Below are 20,921 nucleotides of genomic sequence, written 5' to 3'. Positions count from 1 at the left end.
TTTAAAAATGTATAGTAGGATTTTGAATCTTAAATACTTGCACAGACATGATGAACATGTTTATAATAATATTAATAATCATTGTAGAATACCAAGTACATATAATCCAGAACTACATCATTTGTTTAAGACTTTTGAAACTATGTGCGAGGTGGATTTTCGTTGTTTTATGGATGAACACAGAGTTGATTATGACAATAATTTAACTGCTTCTGAAAGGAAATTATTAATGGAGCTTAGGGGCAAAACTGGATTCAGGTTTATGCAACCGGATAAGGGGGGAGGTATTATGATATTTCAAAAGAAAGACTATATACAAAATATGCACAAGCTGTTGTATGGCAGTACTTATTGTGAGGCCTCAGTCAACAAGGTCAATATTGCTTATCAGTGTATTGATTGGGAATTATTCGATATGGTTACTCAAGATCAGATAGATATTGATGAATATAACTATATGGTTGTAGATACTCCAAAAATTCTAGTTATATCTGGAGTGACGAAAATCCATAATGATTTAACCAACCCTCCATTAAGACCCATTGTTGATTCAGGGTAGTCAAAAACCAGCTATATAGCAAAGTTTTTGGATAACAAACTGAAGCTAATGGTCCTAAGTCTTCCCCATATATGTCGTGATTCTTGGCAATTTCTGGATAAATGTAACCAAATTGTTCCATATAGTTGGGCTGTTTTTATTACAATCGATGTCAAGGACCTTTTCAGTTGTATACCCCACACCACGGGGTTAGATTGGTTTTCTGATTTTTTGCATACTGAATTCCATATTGAACAAAATACAATCAACACCTATACAGAGCTTATGGAAATGGTTTTAAAAAACAATTATATATATTTTGATGGCCATCACTTTAAACAGCTTGAAGGTGTAGCAATGGGGTCGGCTTGCAGCCCCCTTTTTGCTAATATAGTGATGGCCTGGTGGGAGAAACATTTCCTTTTTACCTCTCCTTTTTTCAAACATATTCCCCTGTATTTACGTTATTTGGATGATTTATTTATTGCATGGACAGGAAATTTGAGTGATATCCCTATATTCATGGAGTATCTTAATCAAACTACATGTTTTCTTCAGTTTACTTATACTGTATAGGTTAAACAAATTTCCTATCTGGATGTTATGATCACTAAAATCAGGGATGGATATATTAAGGCTACTATTTTTAGGAAGCCAACTTACTGAAATACCATGCTACACTATTCTAGCAGTCATCCTGGACATGTTAAACGGGGGATTGTTAAAGGTCAACTTGTTCGGGCTGCTCGTATGGTTTCCCAGTTTGCTGATTTCCTGGATGAATGCGAGTTCATGGGCAAAATGTTTTTGGATAGAGGGTATCCTATCAGTCTAATTTATAATTTAAAACAGGAAGTCATCAATAAATGAAGGAACAGGTTTTATGTTCCGATATTGAATTGTCAGGATATGCCTATACAGAGTCTGGATATAGTACCTTATTACAATAGTAATAACCATGATTTAAACAAATCTGGAAAAAATGATTTGGCAGTTTCAGGATTAAAGTGTAATAAGGGTGATAATGTTCACTACTTGAAATGTCCTTTTATTGGTACCTATTCTAGTGACAGCGTGTTGGTTCAGGATATTATTAACAAAAATTGGGCTATTCTTATGCAGTAGCAAAGTATGGTGGATACGTTTGGTAACAAACCTGAATTTGTATTTCGTAGAATTATGAACTTGAAGAGTTTGTTGGAAAAATGTATGCCCAATAATAATAACAATACAGTATATGGGGGGTATGGCACCCTGCGGTATGTGTCACCAATGTAAATATATCTTGAGGAGTAATGTCATCACAATTGGTGGTAAGAAAATAGTGATAAGGGGTAAATATAACTGCCAGCCTTATGGTGTCATATACGCCGCAGTTTGTTGCCAATGCCCGGCTTTTTATATTGGGAAAACCCAACGGAGGTTTGCTCAACGTATTTATGAGCATGTGTATGAAATTCAACAGCAGGATACAAAAAATGCTCTTTTTAGACATGCAAGAACAAATCCTGAACATAACTTTAAATTTTTGGTTATACAAGTTAAATGTGAGGCTAGAAGGGGACCGTGGAAGTTGTATCTCAAAGAAAGAGAGGCCTGGTGGCAAGTTTATTTATTTGCTTATTCTCCACCAGGTCTCAATTATGTAATGTTTATTTCAAGTAAACTTAAGTTAAAAGCTTTTGATAGATGAAGAAATTTATAGTTATAAAAAAAAGGAATTTATGTCATTTAAATATTGTATCAGTGTATTTTTTATTGATTATAAAATAGTGGTTTTATTTATTAAACAATACATACAAAATGTTTTATTCTGCACAATGTTTAGATTTTTTTTAAATATATATAGTTGCAGAAACATATGAGTACAATATGTTAGTTTTTTGTGTATATGTATAGGGCTGTGCTTGGTTGCTTGCTGTGCATTTTAAAAATTTTAAAGTGTTTTTTAAAACTGGTAATTTTCTCATTATTCAATCAGATTATTGACTGATTGGTTAATTACATATTATATAAAAGAGCACTAGGTATGTTTGGAAGTTGTCTGATGAAGTCTGGTGATTCTTACCTGACGAAAGTGCTAACTGTTGGAAAATAAAGATTTGGATTTGGTGATATCCTGGTTTCCAGCTTTGTGTGCAGTTTTTTCTGGATCAACACTCCACAAATACCAATTCTTTTCAAAAAACTTTTCAACAAGATCTGTCACTATTTCACCTTCAATGACACTCACTGTTGTATTTTTTTAGCCTTCACTAATACTTTCACTATCAAAGAAAGATCCACTTTCATTTTTTTATATTATTATGCATGTAGTACAATGGTACAATACTTAAAAGTTGTTGCCTCATAGTGCCTGATTCTTTGGTATGGTTCTGCAAGAAGTGTGCATGTCCTCCCTGTTTTCCCATGGGTTTTTCTAGGTTGTCCATTTTTCCCCATCTCAGAGATACTCCATAGATGAAATGGTGATCCTGGCCATAGACATATGTTCCGTGATGATGATGATGATATGTGTGTGTGTGTGTGTGTGTGTGTGTGTGTGTCTGTGCACACAGATATGCATCCTGTAAAAGACTGACAACATTTCCTCCCTTTACCCACTGAGTCCTGGGTTTGACTCAGCCTCCCAAAGATGGGTGAAGAAAGTATCAGAAAATAAATAAATGAATCAATGAATGAGTGACTGAAATTCATTTTCCTCAATGTCTCCTTCCCAAACATTATTAAATCTCCAGAAGCTATATCATTTTAAAGTCTTCAAATGAACAGTATTTAGTAAACTTGTTCTGAAACATATTACTTCCTAACATGACATACCTCTCAACGTTTCGGAATTTCAAAGAATGTCCACCTTTTTGCCTTATATTTTTGGTCTGTTCTTCATAAAATTTGTGGTTTCTTGGCAAATTGATGAGGATTGCAGTGACTAAAGAATTACATACATTGAGTTTCAAGCTTCCTATTCTTTGGAAAATGTATGCTAATACAAAACCTGTCAGTCTAGCAACGTTCTAAGTTTGTGAGAACAATATTTAAACTACGTCCAAGATTTTGGATCTTTGTCTGCCCAATTTGTGTGACTTTGTCCAGAATTATTAAACTAAGAAGTTGAGAGGCATGCCTCCTAATGCTGAAAGTCTTTCTGCTTAACCCCTCTTTAGGAAGGTTATTCAAAACAGATTGCTCCATCAAGCCAAATCATGTTATTTACTAATCCTCCATTTCCATCACTTATTCTTACATAACATAGACTAACTTAGCTCTTTTCCTTTTCAATTTATTTTATCTTCTTTTTCCTTACTATGTTGTATTGATCAATCTCTTACTTGCATTTTTAAGTCTTTTACTGTTACTATTTAAGAATGATAATGCTGCGCTGTGTCAACGCTATTATCCAGCTTTTACAATTTTTGTAATTATTTTAATGCCTACGGCTTGAGTCATGATTGAAAACTGTTTAAATAAATAAATAAATAACATGGATCAGCAGGCAATCAAAAAATTAGGAAAAAAAATTGAATTCTGCTCTAGGATACATGCGTCACTGAAAGGTTAGTTATATGTGCTATACTAATATCTTAGTGAAAGAATCACAGCTGGTGAGTGTCCATTTACTTAAATATTACTAATAACATGCCAGAAGCCAGATCAAGCTATGCAGTGAATAATATATCGAATATCAAGAGTTATAAAATACTAACAGTTTGAATTAATGAGCTTCACCAGATAAACATACCTCAAATGAGGGTTCGTCAGCTCCTTCCTCTGCTTCCTCCCCTTCCTCAATGTGACAACTCTAAATGGAAAATCATATCAGTCAGAATACTGGATAGCCACAGTAAAAATTGCATACTTTAGTATTGACAGCTGACACTTTCTGCAGAAACTTCACATTCTGGTACAATACTGCTTCCATTTGTCTTTCTCATAATTATATACATGCTATGAAAGTGAATGAGAAGTGCTACTGCTTACCTTGGCCATGATGTCAGCATATGATATGTACAGATGGTCCATATCCAGTTTGCTGCAAAGAGAAAGACAAGAAAGTGTGTGTTTAAATTTAATTGCCATTAGGAGGCTTTTTTAAACATATCTTGAATTAGACGCCACAAATAGAAAACGCAGTGCATTAAGGGTCATAGAAAGGGTAATCAGCTAAGCACATCAAGCTGCAGAATGTAGGACTTAAAACAATAAGGCTCAGTAATGAAAAGTTTTTTCAATCACATCTCCACAGTCTAACATTTAGCTATGAGTTACTGTTTACAAGGTATCGTCTTGTTTTACTTCTGTCTCTGTGTGGTCCAGTGTCTAGGATTTGGCACTCTCACTGTCACTGCCCAGATTCTATTCTTAGTCAGAGAATTTCAATGGATTTTTGTGATAAAAGTTAGCACTGAGGATTAAGGATCCAAACGTAATGAGCTGTTTCCTGAAACTAAAGGTACATGATTTTAATCTTTCCTAACAGTTAGCACAGTAGATTTTGACTGTGAGCTGTCAAGAACTACCTCCTACAGGCCATTGCTCAATCAGCTAAGCTTCCATTGGTCTAATGTGACACTGAGCAAGTCACTTATCCAGAGAGCGCTCCAGAGCAAATGGGTAACTGGGCAAGGCTCATCAAAACAATCTCTTTGATTATATTCCTAGTAACTACATGTGAAACTAAATGCAATGTGTAAAGCAGTTTCATTATTGCTTGTTTCTACATTATCATCTGCCTATCTGTGTGTGTGTGTGTGTGTGTGTGTGTGTGTGTGTGTGTGTGTGTGTGTGCCCTTGTGTGTGTGCATGCTTGGGTGTGTGAGTGCGTGTGCATGCGGGTGTGTGCATATGTGTGTGTGTGTGTGTGTGTGTGTGTGTGTGTGTGTGTGTGTGTGTGAGAAAAGGTAAATGAGTGAGTGTCTGCAAGTACAATTAGTGGGGATGTGTGTCTTATGTACAGTGAGTCTGTGTGCGTTTGTGTGTGTGTGTGTGTGTGTGTGTGTGTGTGTGTGTGTGTGTGTGTGTGTGCATGTGTGGGCGTGTGTGTGTGCGCGAGTGTGAGAGACTGTCAGTGCGCTGGGGGAGATGTGGTTGCCATACTGTTGGGAACAACAGACACCAGGCCCAGGGACATTGTATTAAATATTACTTTAAGTCACTTAAAAAGCAAATAAAACAGGTTTTGCATCACAAAGCATTTTCTGGAAAATAAGAAGTGTAAAAATCTAATATCTGGCATTACTGACTGATTATAATTGTCTGTGATTTACAAGTGATAGGGCAAATAAAAGAAGCAAAATCACTGACATTCTGTAAAATCAGTCGATAGGTATGGGCGAGTGTGTGTGTGCGCGTGTGTGTGTCTTGTGTTTGAATGTGTGCATGCATGTAGGACAGTAAATGAGGGGAGGGCCTCTGCTAGCTTGAAGCATGGGTCATCACAGTGTGATTATCGTAGGGAAGTGCTGATTAACACTATAAGTAACACCACACAATTCAGAGACATGCATATTAGTCAAAATGAAGTCTTTCCTCATTGTAGCTAATCATGTCTCTGGTTTGCATTTCCTGCGTTTGCATAAACTGCCCCTTTTGGCTACACCAGTTTTCTCAAGAGCAGTGAAAGTTTTTTGAATTCCATACACGTTCTTTGAATATATATCTTACTACATGAGTTTTGTAAATCTTTTCAGTCTTTTGCCCAAACATAAAATGCTCCAATATCATCTTGTATGTAGAAATATTAGTATTACCTTTTTTTGACTTTACTATGTATAGCAAGAAAAAAATAATTACAAGAAATGTGGAAAATATATCTCTTTCTCTTTTTTAGAGTTTATTAAATTGTCTAAAGAAGTACATGACAAAGGGGTAAACACTATTTTGATAAGAAAATCTACAGTAATTAACTGTAAATGCTTGCTGAAATGATGATTGCTAACAGAAAAAAATGATAATGATGCAAGTTATAGGTTAGCAGAATGTACAATATATGAAAAGAATATAAGGACATGAATTACAGATTATTCAGAAAGAAGCCCAACATTGGTAGCAACAGCTGGGGTAAAAGAGAACTGTTTACATAAAATGGCAATTTGTGATTCAGAGACATAGTAGCCTCAATGGGGAATGACTGGATTATTGGCTAGTTTGCACATCTCTGAATCACCATTAACAACTACTTCTTCTTCTTTCGGCTTTTCCCGGTTAGGGGTCGCCACAGCGGATCACCTGTCCACTCATGATTGGCAGTAGAGTTTTACAGTGTCGAGTTGCCAGCCCAGCACCCAACCTTCGACAGAAGGCACACACACGCACGCACTCACACCTAGGGTCAATTTAGAGTGACCAATCCACCTACAGCATGTCTTTGGGATGTGGGAGGAAACCCACGCAACCACAGGGAGGACATGCAGACTCCGCACAGAAGGCACCCCAGCCGAGGATCGAACTGGAGAACCTCTTGCTGTGAGGCGACAACGCTAACCGCTGCACCATCATGGCCGCCCCAATCATCATTAACTACTACTAATGCTAATCATAACTAGCTTGTGTAGTTAACACTGGTGACTAGTGTTTTGCCATTCCTGTTCCTTGACCCCCTTCTCTTCATTCTGTGGCTTTAACCATAACAGAATGCATGCAGCCTTCATCAAAAAAAGAACTTGTATAGGTAATTTTTCATAATAGCAGATATTCAAATAGATCACTGTTGCAGTATTTCTCACAAATGGGATTTATCTGCCAGGATGACCACACATTCAGCCAATCTACAATGTTCAGGCTCCTTCCTCACATACCATGTCTGTCCTTAGCACCTGCTGGATTAAGAGGGACATATGATCGTGCCAAAAGCTCTGATCTTTCTTGACCCTTAAGTAGGAAGCTGAAGCTGATGGCTCTAAGCATGCTGTTGAAATAGAATTTATGGAGGAAAGAAAGGTACATAAGTAGGTGGGATGGATGGAGGAATGGTATAGGTACTGTAATAGTGACCTATTCAATCGTCTGCTGGATGGTAAGTTAACTACACAACTGTATTATGTTTTTATGAGACCACTGCTGCAGTATTCATCACAAATTTGACAATGTTCAAAGTCCAAGACAAGGTGAAAGGAGCTGAACACGAGTCCAGAATAACAGGTATAGTATCCTTGTCAAATTCAGTCCTGGCTGGAAAAAAAAAAAAAGCATCCAGTATGTAATGTTTGGTTAATGTGTGAATGTATAACCAAGCAGTTGCTTCCAAAAAGAATAGAGAGTCCACTCTTTTCAAAATGCCCCAGAGCTAGCAAATGCCATAGTAGAGTGGGCTTTTACAGTCTTTGAAAGATTTTTGCAATGGCTAGAAGAGCAGAACTGAATGGAAAAAGAAAGCTATCTGGGAATAGTTTGCCTAGCAACCAGCTGCCCATTTTCCTTTTCATAATAAGATACAAAAAAGTTTTTTTCCCCAAAAATATTTAGTTCTGGGATGTCTTTCTATATCTAAGCAGTGTGGAATTCCTTCTCCCTTATTTTGTGGATTATAACAAAGGCAGGGAACTAGATGGATTGATTAATGCAAATGCAGGGGGTCCTTTTTGCATAAAGGAATGGTTAATTCTAAGAATCACCTAACCTTGAGATAGAAAGATTGATAGACATAAGAGCCTGTAATTCAGATACCCAGCCAGCAGAAGTTAATGTTACCAGTAAAATAGCTTTCCAATTTAGAAATATTGCAAAAGAGCTAGCTGCTGGTTCAAATGTAGCTTGAGTTAACTTTTCTATTTCAAAATTCAAATTCCAAGCAGGGGCCACCTTCCTTCTTGGAGGCAAAATGCTTAAAACTCCTTTGCAAAATTGTTTGACTTGAAAAAGAAAAGATAAAGGGGGATCAGGAGTTAAGGGTTGAAATGGCTGAACTATATACCTGGTGATGAGGTCACAGCAGATATGGTAACAATGATGGGCGAGACAGGGAGAGAAAGGCATACTCCAGATGACTGGAGAATAAGTATACTAGAGCCAGTGTTCACAAACAAAAGGAACATTGACAACTGTGGGCAGTACTGAGGTATAAAACTCCTGCCACATTGCATGAAAGTTTTGGAGAGGGTGATTGATGAATGAATACGTAAGTAGTAAAACGTAAGATGGGAGATGAGCTGTTTGGATTCGATCAGGGTGCAACACAACTGACCTGATGTTTGCAGTCAGATGGACAGTTGAGAAGAAGCTAGAGATGTGGAAAGGGTCCAGCTAGTCATTTCTAGACTTGGAGAAAGCATAGGACAAGGACCCAAGAAAGCTGATTTGGGCAGTCCTGCAGTGGTTCAAAGTCCCAGAAACATTGGCAGAATTAGTGCAAGCTATGTACAAGGACCCAATAACTCAAATACAAATACTGTTTGGTCTCATAAAGGGGTTCCCAATGGGAGTGGGTGTGCACCAGGTTTCAGCTCTGAGCCCACTGCTGTTCATAATGGTGATGGACTACATTTCCAAACAGGTCAGACGGGAGAGATCAACAAATTTACTGTTTGTAGATGATGTGGCATTACAGGCAGACTCTGAGCAAGAACCTCAGCAAAGGATAGGAGAACGGAATGCAAAATTGAAGGTACATGAGATGAAACTGAGTACAGACAAGAGAGTTGTAATGGAAGCAAATGGTGGAGTTCAGAAGAAGCTGAGCATTGAGATAGAAGGAAAATAGCGGAACAGGTTAAAACTTTCAAGCATTTGGGAGGGGTGATTGAGAAGAAGGGAAGTCTGAGTGAGGCGAGCAAAACTAGAATCAGAGGGGTTGCAGCCAACTGGCACAGTGTGTTAGGTATAGTATATTACAGAAGAATGCCAAAAAAGGTGAAAAGTAAGGCATACAAAACAGTGGTGGAATCAGTACTACTGTATGGTACAGAAACTTGCGCAGTAGAGGCAGAGCAGCTGAGGAAACTAGAGGTGATGGAGATGAAGTGCCTGAGGTGGGTGGTAGGGTACACACTATGTGACAAATGAAGAAATAAGAGCACAAGACAAAGTAGCTACAATGGCAGAAAAGGTCAAAGAGAACAGATTACAGTGGTTCGGGCACGTGCAAAAAAGCAGAAGATAATCCAGTGAAGACGATTTGGGACAGACAGGAAGAAGGGAAGAGAAAACAAGGGCAGCCAGTAAATATACGTGAATGGACTGTGTGAGAAAACACATGTGATAGTCAGGCATGAGTGCTGAAGAAGGCAGGAGAGTGGCATTAAATAGAGAGAGATGGTGACAATCGACACAACACTTCGACCCCACATAGAAAATGGGAAAAAGGGGATTGATAATGACATTAGGCCACAGTTGACCAAGTTTTACATCTAGAATACTTCTACAGTACCCTCTTTTCTAAAAAGCCAAACAGGAAGCCAAAGCCCTAGTAGACTGGGCCCTATCCTTGCTTGGAAGTGACCTATTATGGTGATTGTAACAACAAACACGGCACAAGACAGTCATTTGTAAATTGTCTCTTTTGACACTGATTGCCCCTTCATCTTACCTTCATCGGTAATAAACAGTTGATCTGAGCTCCTGAAGGTCTTAGTCCCTGAGTTGCTTGTGGGCATCCAGACTATGAAAAATCCTTTCTCCCTTCATTTTTTGATCTGGAAAAATTCATGGAGTTGAACAACTTGACTCAAAGTAAGCTCAGCAACCACTTTAGGCATAAAAAGGATTTGTTCTTGGTATAGAAAACAAGATAAGATTGACTCATCGTAAGTTGCAGAAATCAGAACAATGAGTAACACTGACTCCCAAGTTAAGAACTTCAAATCAGCCTTATGAACTGGTTCAAATGGAAAAAGTGTTAGCTTTTCTAGATCAAAATTAAAACTTCAAGAAGGAGACACCTCTTTTCTCAGTGGACAGATATGTAGAACTCCATTCAAAAACTGCTTGACTTGTGATTAGGTAAAAAGTTGGGATCTATGGGCAGGCAAGCAGAGATGGATGAAAGGTGGTCCTTGACAGAAAAGTAAGAAAGGCCAGAGTATAGTAACTTAAACAAACATTACAGAATCACAGGCTTCTAGGCCTTACAAGTGTACTGGTTCCTACATTGACACCAACTAGAATATTTTTCCACTTATTTATGCATGATTTTCTAGCAGCTGGTTTCTTAGCTTCCTTTAATACCTGTGGCATAACTTTAGAAACAGGTGCCTAAAAGGTATTAAAATGCCATCATCCAGGTAGTTAACTGAAGTTCATGACTGAAGTTTATGAAATAACTCTTTTGTGAGTAAATCCATTCTGTAAGGAAGCTTGTTGTAATTGCCCTTGGCCAATCTGAGGGGAAAGGAGAGCCACTGTTGCCTGGACCAAAAGGAAGCCATCACAATTATTATTATTTTTTTTTTTGGGGGGGGGGGTCTTCTTAATCTTTAGAATGACCATGGTTGTCAGTGGAAAGGGTGGAAAGGTGTACGGTAGCATTCCCATCCATGGGAATTACAAATCTTCTGCCTTCCAGGCTTACTTACAAGGAATCTTGGAAAATTTATTTTAACTGTCTGTTGTGAATGGAGACAAACGTATCTACTTGAACAGTTTCCCACAGATGGGAAATCTGAAGATCTTATTTCCACCTATCTGTAGTTTATGAGCTTTTGTTCCAGAATATAGGGCAATAAGGAGTAGACCATATTCCAGTCTTTGTAGAAGTATGTTTTAGCTGTTGTTGTTTTGTAGTTTGGAGATAGGAGATGAGAGATTCTATAACATAACCTAAGTTGAGAGACTACCTTGCTTATTATCCCATCAGTGTGGACTGTAAAGTTAAGGGATGTTTTGAGAATAACTAAAAGGTATTTGCATTCTGAAACAATTCTGTTACACTGTATATCCTAGATAAAGAGGGATGGAGATTGTAAAAGCTTCTTAGGGGAGGCAAAAATTATCAGATTATGTTTATTAGGGCTGATAAAGAGTTTGCAAGTGGAACACCATTGACAAAGTTCTGTGACGGATTTTTACAGAGTAGCTTATAGAAATGAGTGTTGTTTACTTGATTCCTGGAATATTATATCATCTGCATACAGTATGATGTTCCTACAAGACAGATTTTCAGTAAAGTTATAAATAAAGGTGAAAAGAGTACAGGCCTGAGGAAAAAACAACACTGTGGACTACCTATATTAAAGACTCCGATGTCTAAATATTGATGTGAAGATTCCTAAAAACAGATGTCTATTTCTAGATTCCACCTACATACTTCTTTCTTTGGCACCAGAAAGATTCTTGAATAAAATTGTTTCTGTGTTTGTTTTGTGTGGACTGATTCTTTGGCCACTAGAGACAACATATGTTCCACACCTGGAGGGAACAGGGATGTCTGGTTTGGAAGACGAGGAGGAATTCCCTGAAAAGGAGGAAAGGACTCCCTCTGCAAATTCTACCCTTTCTGAAGGATTCTTAGGACCCACTTGTCAGTGGTTATCTGATACCACTGAGGTAAATAAAGACCTAGGCTTACAAGGTTGCCAGGGTGGTAAGGGGAAAACAAATGAAGAGGTAAAAAGTCAGTCTGCTTGTTTAGATTGCCCTGGGTTCCAGGAGGTTCTTCCATACTTTGTGAGCCTCCTACCATTGATTCTTTTATTTTTATTAATAATTTATTTAAATTCTGCATGCCTGAACCTTGCTGAGACTGTTTGTTCTGTTCCTATCAAAGGATTCTGAATTGGAAGGAAAGCTCTTGTTAAATTTTGGTAAGTAGGGTTGAAAACCTGAATGACCCCCACTCCCCCAAAATTAACTTCCCTTTTTCAGCAAATCATTTAAGGACCTCAGCAGAAGAGGGTCCATATAATACAGCTCTATCCAGGGGAACAATTCACATCTCAGCTTTGATACAACATATTCTGGTAAATTAAGTGCAAGCAATCCTTCTTGTTACGGATCCAGTAACAGCTGCATCAGCAGAGTCATAAGCACACTTCAAAGGGTGTTCGGCTACATGAGAAAAAGAAAGCCTCTGGTTAACTTGGAGAGTGGTAGGTATTTAGTAGGATGATGGGTACTTAGGAGGAAGATAGGTAACCTGGAGAGTGGTAGGAGGATGATGGGAGATGCTTTAAATCAGCCCTGAAGGGATTTTGCCAGAAGGTCTCAAGCGCTAGTAGTTGTTTGGTACTGCAGCTGAAAGAAAGAAAGAAAGATGGCGAGATGAGAAAAAGTACTTGAAGAACAAGCATAAACTCTCCAGTTACAGAGATAAGTGTATCTTTGGTCAAATAAATATAATGAAGCAAAAATATACAGAATGTCAAAAGATTCAGAACAAGTGGGTCTCAATCTAGTGAGACTTTGGCTAAATATTCACAGTAGGAACAGCACTATGACGATCTCTCAGGCATCCTTTTGATTGACTTTCAGAATGCATTTGATAGTTTAGAATGGAACTTTATTTAGGCTATTCTAGAAGTTGTGGGATGCTCACTGTCATTCATATATGTTGGATATTATTATAATCTGAAGCTACAGAGAGTGTGTATGTGAATAATCTAGCATCATCACTCATAAATTTATGAACTGGAATGATACATGGCTGTCTCTTGTCCAACTTATTGTTTAACTATGTCAGCCTTTGATGAGTTTCTATGGAACCGACACTTGGTAGATGTCATTTTAGTTCCTAATTCTAGTCCAGTGTTGACTTCTTGGTTCACAGATGATTGCATGATGTGACTGACTGTTGTTGTCTTTCAGCTTTTCCCGGTTAGGGGTCACCACAGCGGAACTCCGGTCCGCTAATGATTGGCAGTAGATTTTGACAAACACCGAGGTGCCAGCTCGACGTTCAACCTTCAACGAAGGCACACCCATTTATGCATGTCTTTCGAATGCCCACCCAGCCACAGGGAGGACATGCAGACTCCACACAGAAGGCACTCCCTGCACTCCAGCCGAGAATCGAACAGGAGAACTTCTTGCTGTGAGGCAACAATGCTACCGTTGCACCACCGTGGTAGTTTGTATAAGGTTTTGAGGTCTTTTGAGGATTTTGCCAAGATTTGTTGTCTCATACTTAAGTTGACTACTGAAATGCAGGATAAAAGGTGTTGGCACAGGCTAGGGGTTGGGCAGATCCACCATGTCATTTGGTTATTCAAGTCATCGATCCATAGCTCTGGATGACTCTAGAGGGTACTCAGTTGCTCAAAATAATTGTACAACCTTTAAGGTCGTTCTTGAAAAAAATTAATTTGAAATGGTTGAAGCTGAGGACCCCTTTATTCAGCTGAATCTATATAGTTAAAGCATTATTATTGTCGGAGATGTTATTCATATTGAGACATCTGCCCCACATTGTTCACTGTAACTATATAAGGGGGTGGCACAGGGTACTTATGAACTGTCATTGTCAGCACAGTAAGCCTAGGATCAACAGGACTAAACACTTTGTATCTACTGAACGGGGTGGTTTATGGCTCCCAGACCTGCTGGCTTATGCCATGGTAGCCATAAGATGTCAATACATAAAAGCAAGAAGACCATAGAAACCTATTTGGTTTTCAGTAGAACTTTAGGTAAGTGTTTTCAGACGCTAAAAAATATCAGGTGCAATGTCTTTCTGGGTCTGGGACCCTGGGAGCTTGAAAGTTGATTTAAAAAGCTATTTAGATGTAAAGGTAGTCATTGTGTGAGAAGTAGGTGCATTCTGCTTTCTTCTAGAATATTGGCAAACCAAGACATTTTGATTGATCAGAGTATCCTTTTGTTTGACTTTCAGAAGGAATTTGATAGTTCAGAATGAAACTTTATTTAGGCTATTCTAGAGGTTGTGGGATGCTCACTGTCATTCATATATGTCGCATATTATTGTTCTGGCAAGACTGGATAAGGCAATGCATGCTATTCCTATCTGTTGGTTGTGGAGGAGGTTTTCTTTATCTTCTATAAAGGAAGCTGGGAAGAATGGCATGCACCAGAAGAAGACTAAACAGTGGCAAGTTTTGGAGGGAGTAAGTAAACTTACAAGGCAGACACATCAAGGCCAGAGGTCAAAGGTAAAATGAAAGTCATTATATTAATATGTTAGAGGGCCATCAGTTGGCACTTCACAGCTGTAAAGAATAAGCAACAAGAATTGCTACATTGTCATAGTGATAACAAGGAGTGTAACATAGCCTTGCAGTGCTCCAACGTAATACTCTATATCCCTTGGTGAAATTTAATTTTTTTCAGATGTGTTCATTGCTGGCAATAGTTTACTTCATTTTTCAGGACAAAGTGGGGTATAGGGACAGGTACAGTTGGAAATGTGGAGGTCCAGATGCTGACTATTTGCATATGGTATGGTAGTATGTATGTTTAAGGTCATTAAGTTATTAAATTGGGCTCTTAGGTCCTTTACCCCCTCCAAGACTTGAATGTACATTTTAATTACTTTACAAAGACATCATTTGAATGTTACAGCTTGGGCTTGGACTAGAATGGTGATTACCTCTTTGTTAAGTACTATATTAAAGGATCTTAATGGGAAAGAGTGGAATGAATACTCTTCGATATGTTTATACTCTTTTCAGTCTTATTACGGACTGGAAACTAATCTTTTATGGTTACACCTTGTTTCCCTTTTATATATAATTATATGGGAATGCCATTTATGATGTTAAGTATTACGTAGTCATGGTTATTGGTTGCCTCTTTTCAATAAAGGTGATTATTGTAAGAAATTAATTAAATAAATAAATAAAAATGCTGGTATTGCAAAACCTCTAAAAGGGGGCTTCAGAATCACGCACCTTAATCGGGAAAGCAGTTGATTCTACTGGATTAAAGTCAGGCACAGAAAAGAATGCCTAATTATCAACCTTTCATTCGACAATCTTAAAAGCCTCAATGGAATACAGAAGAAAAAGTCCTCTTATAAAGAGATACAACTCAGCCTGTAAACAGCACGGAAGGTAAAAAAAAAAATTTAAACAAAAAAATTATTACAGGAGTAAGAAGCTCCTAGAAGATTATGTCTGCAGAAATCTACATCTGCTGCAAGTGTGTCAGGTATCCATCAGAAAGCCCAAGATATAAGGCACTGCAGTAGTGAAAGCAGGAAGATACTAATACATGGACCATTGCTGTAAGGTTCAAAAATAGAAGACATTACTTGCTTCAGCTTATATTTTTCAGATGTAAACATGACGTTTTGATGACTTCTGACACTTAGGTTCATAGCTACGTACTAGGCTAGCTGTCCTTGCAGGCCATTTTAAGCCTAGCCAATTTTCCTTAAAATTTAAATTCAAACCCTGTACCTTGTGTCTGACACAGAAACACTTTAACCATTATGCCAACACCAATACCAAGCTTGGTAATAAGGGAATGTTTGTTGCCAAAAATCATATCCATATTATGTGCAGAATATGCCAATTCCTATCAACCCCCCCCAAAAAGCTAAGGAAGTTAAGAAAAGGAATATGCAAAAGATGCACATATTCGTGCATCACAATCACCTCTGTCTTAGCTTGGTTCATAGGTTCATAGGTGTTTACTAGGCTAACGAGCACAAGGGCCTTTTTAAGCCTAGCCATACATCCCAAATCTCTGACAAGTTCTGAAACCCTTGATAAGTGTAATCATGGGCCTGGGAGATTAACCATTACAGGTTACCTGTGTCCGTTAGAGACATAGGTGCCAAACCACGGATGAATTTCCAGTTTCCCATCCAATTGTCCAAGTTGCACTTGAATTGGATTAGGGAGGAACTCTGCTTCACATGGCTAGGGAGTCTATTCCATAGGCAAAGTAGTCCCTGGGATACATACCTATGTCTTCAACAGGTTCTATTTATATCACAGGCAATGTTTAAGTCTTTAGAATGGGTAATTCTGGTGCTGTTTATTTTGTGGATATGCAGGAGGTCCATCAGAGTGGGGTCTGACAATGCCCTGTATGCCAGACATAGATCTCCCTTCAAAAGCCTGTAGGAGACAGTGATAGGGCCTTGAGGCAGTCTGCATAGGACATTTTACTTACACCCTGTATTCTTTTAGTGAGGAACTTCTGTGGATGTTACAATTGTTGGATATGCCTGGTTATGTACATATCAAAGAGAGCACTGTACTCAATGATAGGTCTGATGAATGCCAAATACAGTGGAACAATTACTTCCTTGGACTTAGATGTCATATCATTGTTTATAAGTTGCGTAACACAGAATGATTTCCTCACCACTGTAGACACATGATAGTCAAAGGCTAATTACTATCTATGTGTGTTCCAAAGTCCCTGACTAATAGATCTTTAGTCTACTAAAAGTAATCAGTAAAGTAAAATCTATCACAAGTACCTAAGAAAATGTGTAGTTTAGCTAAATATTATCAGCACAGCATTGGTCACTAATAACTCTGCCTTGAATGTGAGCAGAGGTGCAGCTAGACATTTTTGTACCCTGTCTCTTTCCTTAGTCTGGTACCACTCCAAAACAAAACAAAATTAAAAAGGCACTTTTCCTAGTTGAATAGCAATACATAAATGAATTAAAAACTTTTTCTGTCTTCTTGGACAGCAAAAAAAAAAAAAAAACAAAAAAAAACTTTTTTTTTTTTAAACTGTAGCAGTCTACGTTTTCAGTCTATGTGTGAAACCATATAAGGAGCACTACAGTGCTTTAGTTTACACTGCAAATGCAATACCAGCATTTAAATGACAGAAAAAACTAAAGACCAATCAGGATCAGCTGATCACATCCCCTAACATTTTGAACCAGTTTGTCCCACCATAGATATGTTACTGAATGGGAGGAGTTTTACCACAAACAACAACAGGGAAGCCATGACAGAACAATGAAAAACACTGCATGGTGGGGGGGGGGGGGGGCACTGGATGTATTTATTCTTGTAGCCACCCAATAAGGGTTATGCAAAAGGTAAGAGACAAATCATTTAAATACAGTAGATGTAAACCCAAACTGAGTTCAAAGGCATTCAGTTAAGATGCCATGGTTAATAGTGCTGAAGGATGAAGAAGGACTATATCCTTTCAAATATCACCATAAGGAGAACAGTAGCAGCCCCACTGAGGCCAATTTTAGTGCTGTGTTTATACTGGAAATGAGACCGACAAGGACTCACGAGGTTATGAGAGGTTAATAAGAAACACATCTGCAGTAAACTACTCCTTAATAACTTTGTCAGAGAATGAAAGGTTACAGTCTGGGCAAAGGAAGGTTTCTTATGAATGTGGAAGTCGAGGCCTCTTTCAGGATGTTAGGATAGACTCTCATTCTCAAGGAGCATTGTACATTATGGCAAATAAATCAACCAATGCCTGTAATGCAATATTTCACCAGTCAAGAACACCTAGGGTCCAGCCCATTGTGAATATAACATGAAAATGAACCAAAGTCATGACTGCCTTATGGATGTCATGGTTAAATTTTACCCAATCAAAAATCAGGATAGTCTGTAAAAAGAGACTAATGCAGTGGGCTATAGGTCCTTCCTGGGTGCATTTACCTGACTTTGCAAACCTTACCTGTATAAATGCAGCATGTAGCATTCTCACATTCAGAAGTAAAAAAAAAAACTTACAAATGGCAAGACAGGCCAGGGTCCACAGCCTAATGATCAACTGAAAGAGAACTATTGAATGGTGTGTAACAAACAAGAACACTGCTTTCTTACTTAAGATCTTTGTCAAGTACATTGCACGTGGCTATCGTCCAGCAGGAAGTCCTTCTCCATTTGTTTTCTAATTGTCACCCGAGGTTGCACATCTCACTAATCTCAAGATCATACCATGGTCTGTGAGGGAGCAAAAGCCCTGGGTGTATACAGACCAAGGGAACCTGATCTAGAATGACGGTTGCCACCATGTTAAAAGCAGCAGCCACAAATAGGGACCATCTACACTGATAACCTCAAGGAGTGGTCCAGCGAGGGAATGATATTATGATATCCTGCCACAGACCATGTCAGTATCCATTTTCTGAATTGGTGGGAATTCAAGCTGAAAATTCATTAAATAATGTCCAAGAGATTAACGATACTGAAAATTTGTGCATTAAGGTGATGGAGAAATATGAGAACTCTGTAATAAAGGCCTTAAAAATGTGAAGTTTATTTAATGAAGTTTGCTGGTTTGGGAAATTGGGACTTGGTCCTTCAGGGACTATGCTCTCTGGGCTGGAATCTGATATATCAAACTAGAACCTATTAGTGACACAGAATTTTCTGAAGAATAAAAAGCCTGAAACATTAGTATGCAGCACAATACAATTATGGTGAACTTCAACAATTTGCAAAAAAATAACAAATTTTGCAAGAAATATATCAAAAATATGAGGAGAAATCGGGGACTTTATGCACAATCTGGAGCAGCTGGGAACTATGTTACAGTGTATTCATATTGTATTTAAAGTAATGTAGTTTTCTCCCACAGTCGAAATGACTGACCTTCAAATTACTTTAATTCTCTCAACTTCCAAACCCGATCATTGTTGTATGTGATTTATTTATTAGCTACACAAACATTTGTTTCTTTGACGTTTGATCCTTCTATTTGCCGTGATATATGTATGGCACTTTGCCTTCATTCTTTTGACTTAACTTTTCTAAATTCTCCTGCTTGCTTTAGTTACAATAGCTTTTCTCTATTTTATTTTTGGCTGACGTTGTTAAGCTATTTTAATTCCACTTTAAAATAAGACTGTCAGTTCAGAATGCTTATCACAATAATTTGCTGGAACTCTCACAAGATTGTCAAGGCATGAGTGCTGCTTTTTATATTGCATGTTGTTATTTATACCTGTATGATGAATCTTTCGACACAAACTGATGCTACACATGTACAGACACTCTGCTGCACATACCTTTTCTCTGTCAGGGCTGTTCTACTGAAATGCAGGATCAGTTGATGTAAGGGGTCTGGTTTCTTCTCAGTTTGTTCTTCCTCCTCTTCTTCGGCCTCATGAGATTTTTGCTTAAGCAGAAATAAGAAAACATAGAGTGCAGCTTAGTTAAAAAAAGTCCATTCTTGTCTCACCTTTGTTTATGGCTTTACAAAACTTCAGCCAAATTTTGTGCCAAAAGTTTCAGTCCAAATATTAAAGGGATCCTAAGCACTCCAGAGCCAACTCTAGGCACAATTAACCACAGTAAATTTTTGTAACTATTAAAAATCATAATCGTAAAAATGTTACTTCTGTACTAAATTTCACAACTGATATTCAGCAGAATGCTGTATTGTATGTTTGGGTGAATTTACCATCACATATAAGATTCTGTCAAAATATCATATTCTTTTGTACAGCTGTTACACTCTACTTTGATTCATAATTAACTGATCCACAATGAAATATTACAGAACATTAAGTAGCACAAAATGTTAATGCTGCTATTGAAAACTGTTCAAACCTTACTACTTCCTTACACATCTACTAAAAAGAAAAACAAGAATGCATATTTATTCCTCCATGATGCACAACATTTATTCACTATAAGGAATATAGCAATTAATGAAACAAATTGTGTAACTGTAGAAATCTGATACCAGTATAAATAAAATGGATTAAAAATTTACCAGGGAATACAGATTTCTAAACCTTATGCAGCTGTATTAGTGTTCTAGAACTAAATTTAACCAACATTCTGTGCACAGAGCAAATGGCTGACAGAGCAAAACCAGGAACAAAAATAATAATTTAGGGAGATGAGCATGCAAGTGATGCAGACGTATTCATCTACTGCCACACCATGCAAAACATTTTTCCTAAATTTCTAAGTGTCACAATAATACAGAATAATTAGTTCATTACTAAATGGATATGTTCTGTTACCAACTGCTTTCATTCTTCTCGGATAGGTTCATAGGTAGGTACTAGGCTATCGGCCCAAGGGCCTACGTAAGCCTAGCCAGCAAGGTTCCATGGCTTACGCCACCCAAGAAAATGATTTTCCTGTGCCACTGTCGAGCAGACACACAGACGTGATCCCCGGAGTGTATTTCCTATTTCCCATCCACTCATCAAGATTTTTCTTGAAGAGTGCTAATGAAGAACTTTGCTTGACATAGATGGGTAGCCTGTTCCAGAGTATAGAAAGTCTCTGGGACAGGAATCTATTCCTCCAGCATGTCCTGTTTATTGTGGTGACAAGGTTTAGGTCCCTAGAGTGTGTAGCTTGGAGGGATTGGGATTTCTTTAGGTGTAGCATGTCCAACAGCTCTGGGTTTGACATAGCTTTACATGTTAGGCAGAGATCACCTCGGAGTAGGCGATATGCCACGGAGTAAAGCTGGAGTTTTTTGAGGCGGTCAGTGTAGGGCATTTGTTTCAGGCCAGTAATCCTCTTTGTGAGGTACTTCTATGGCATTTCCAGCTGCTGCAGATGTCTTGTGAGGTACACTCCAAAAGGGG

General features: G+C 38.1%; 1 protein-coding gene across 1 annotated transcript in view; it reads right to left on the bottom strand.

Annotated features, from left to right (window-relative positions):
• LOC122794026 (ryanodine receptor 1-like) overlaps nucleotides 1-20,921 on the bottom strand; it is a 2,146,276-nt gene that overhangs the window by 490,366 nt on the left and 1,634,989 nt on the right. Inside the window, 3 exon segments of the mRNA XM_044062140.1 lie at nucleotides 4,278-4,337; nucleotides 4,517-4,568; nucleotides 19,377-19,486. Coding sequence (XP_043918075.1) covers nucleotides 4,278-4,337; nucleotides 4,517-4,568; nucleotides 19,377-19,486 — 222 coding nt within the window.

The sequence above is a fragment of the Protopterus annectens genome, chromosome 1.part0, assembly GCF_019279795.1.
Source record: "Protopterus annectens isolate FY-2018-M chromosome 1.part0, PAN1.0, whole genome shotgun sequence".
NCBI lineage: Eukaryota > Metazoa > Chordata > Ceratodontiformes > Protopteridae > Protopterus > Protopterus annectens.
This window is presented reverse-complemented; position numbering and strand designations above follow the sequence as displayed.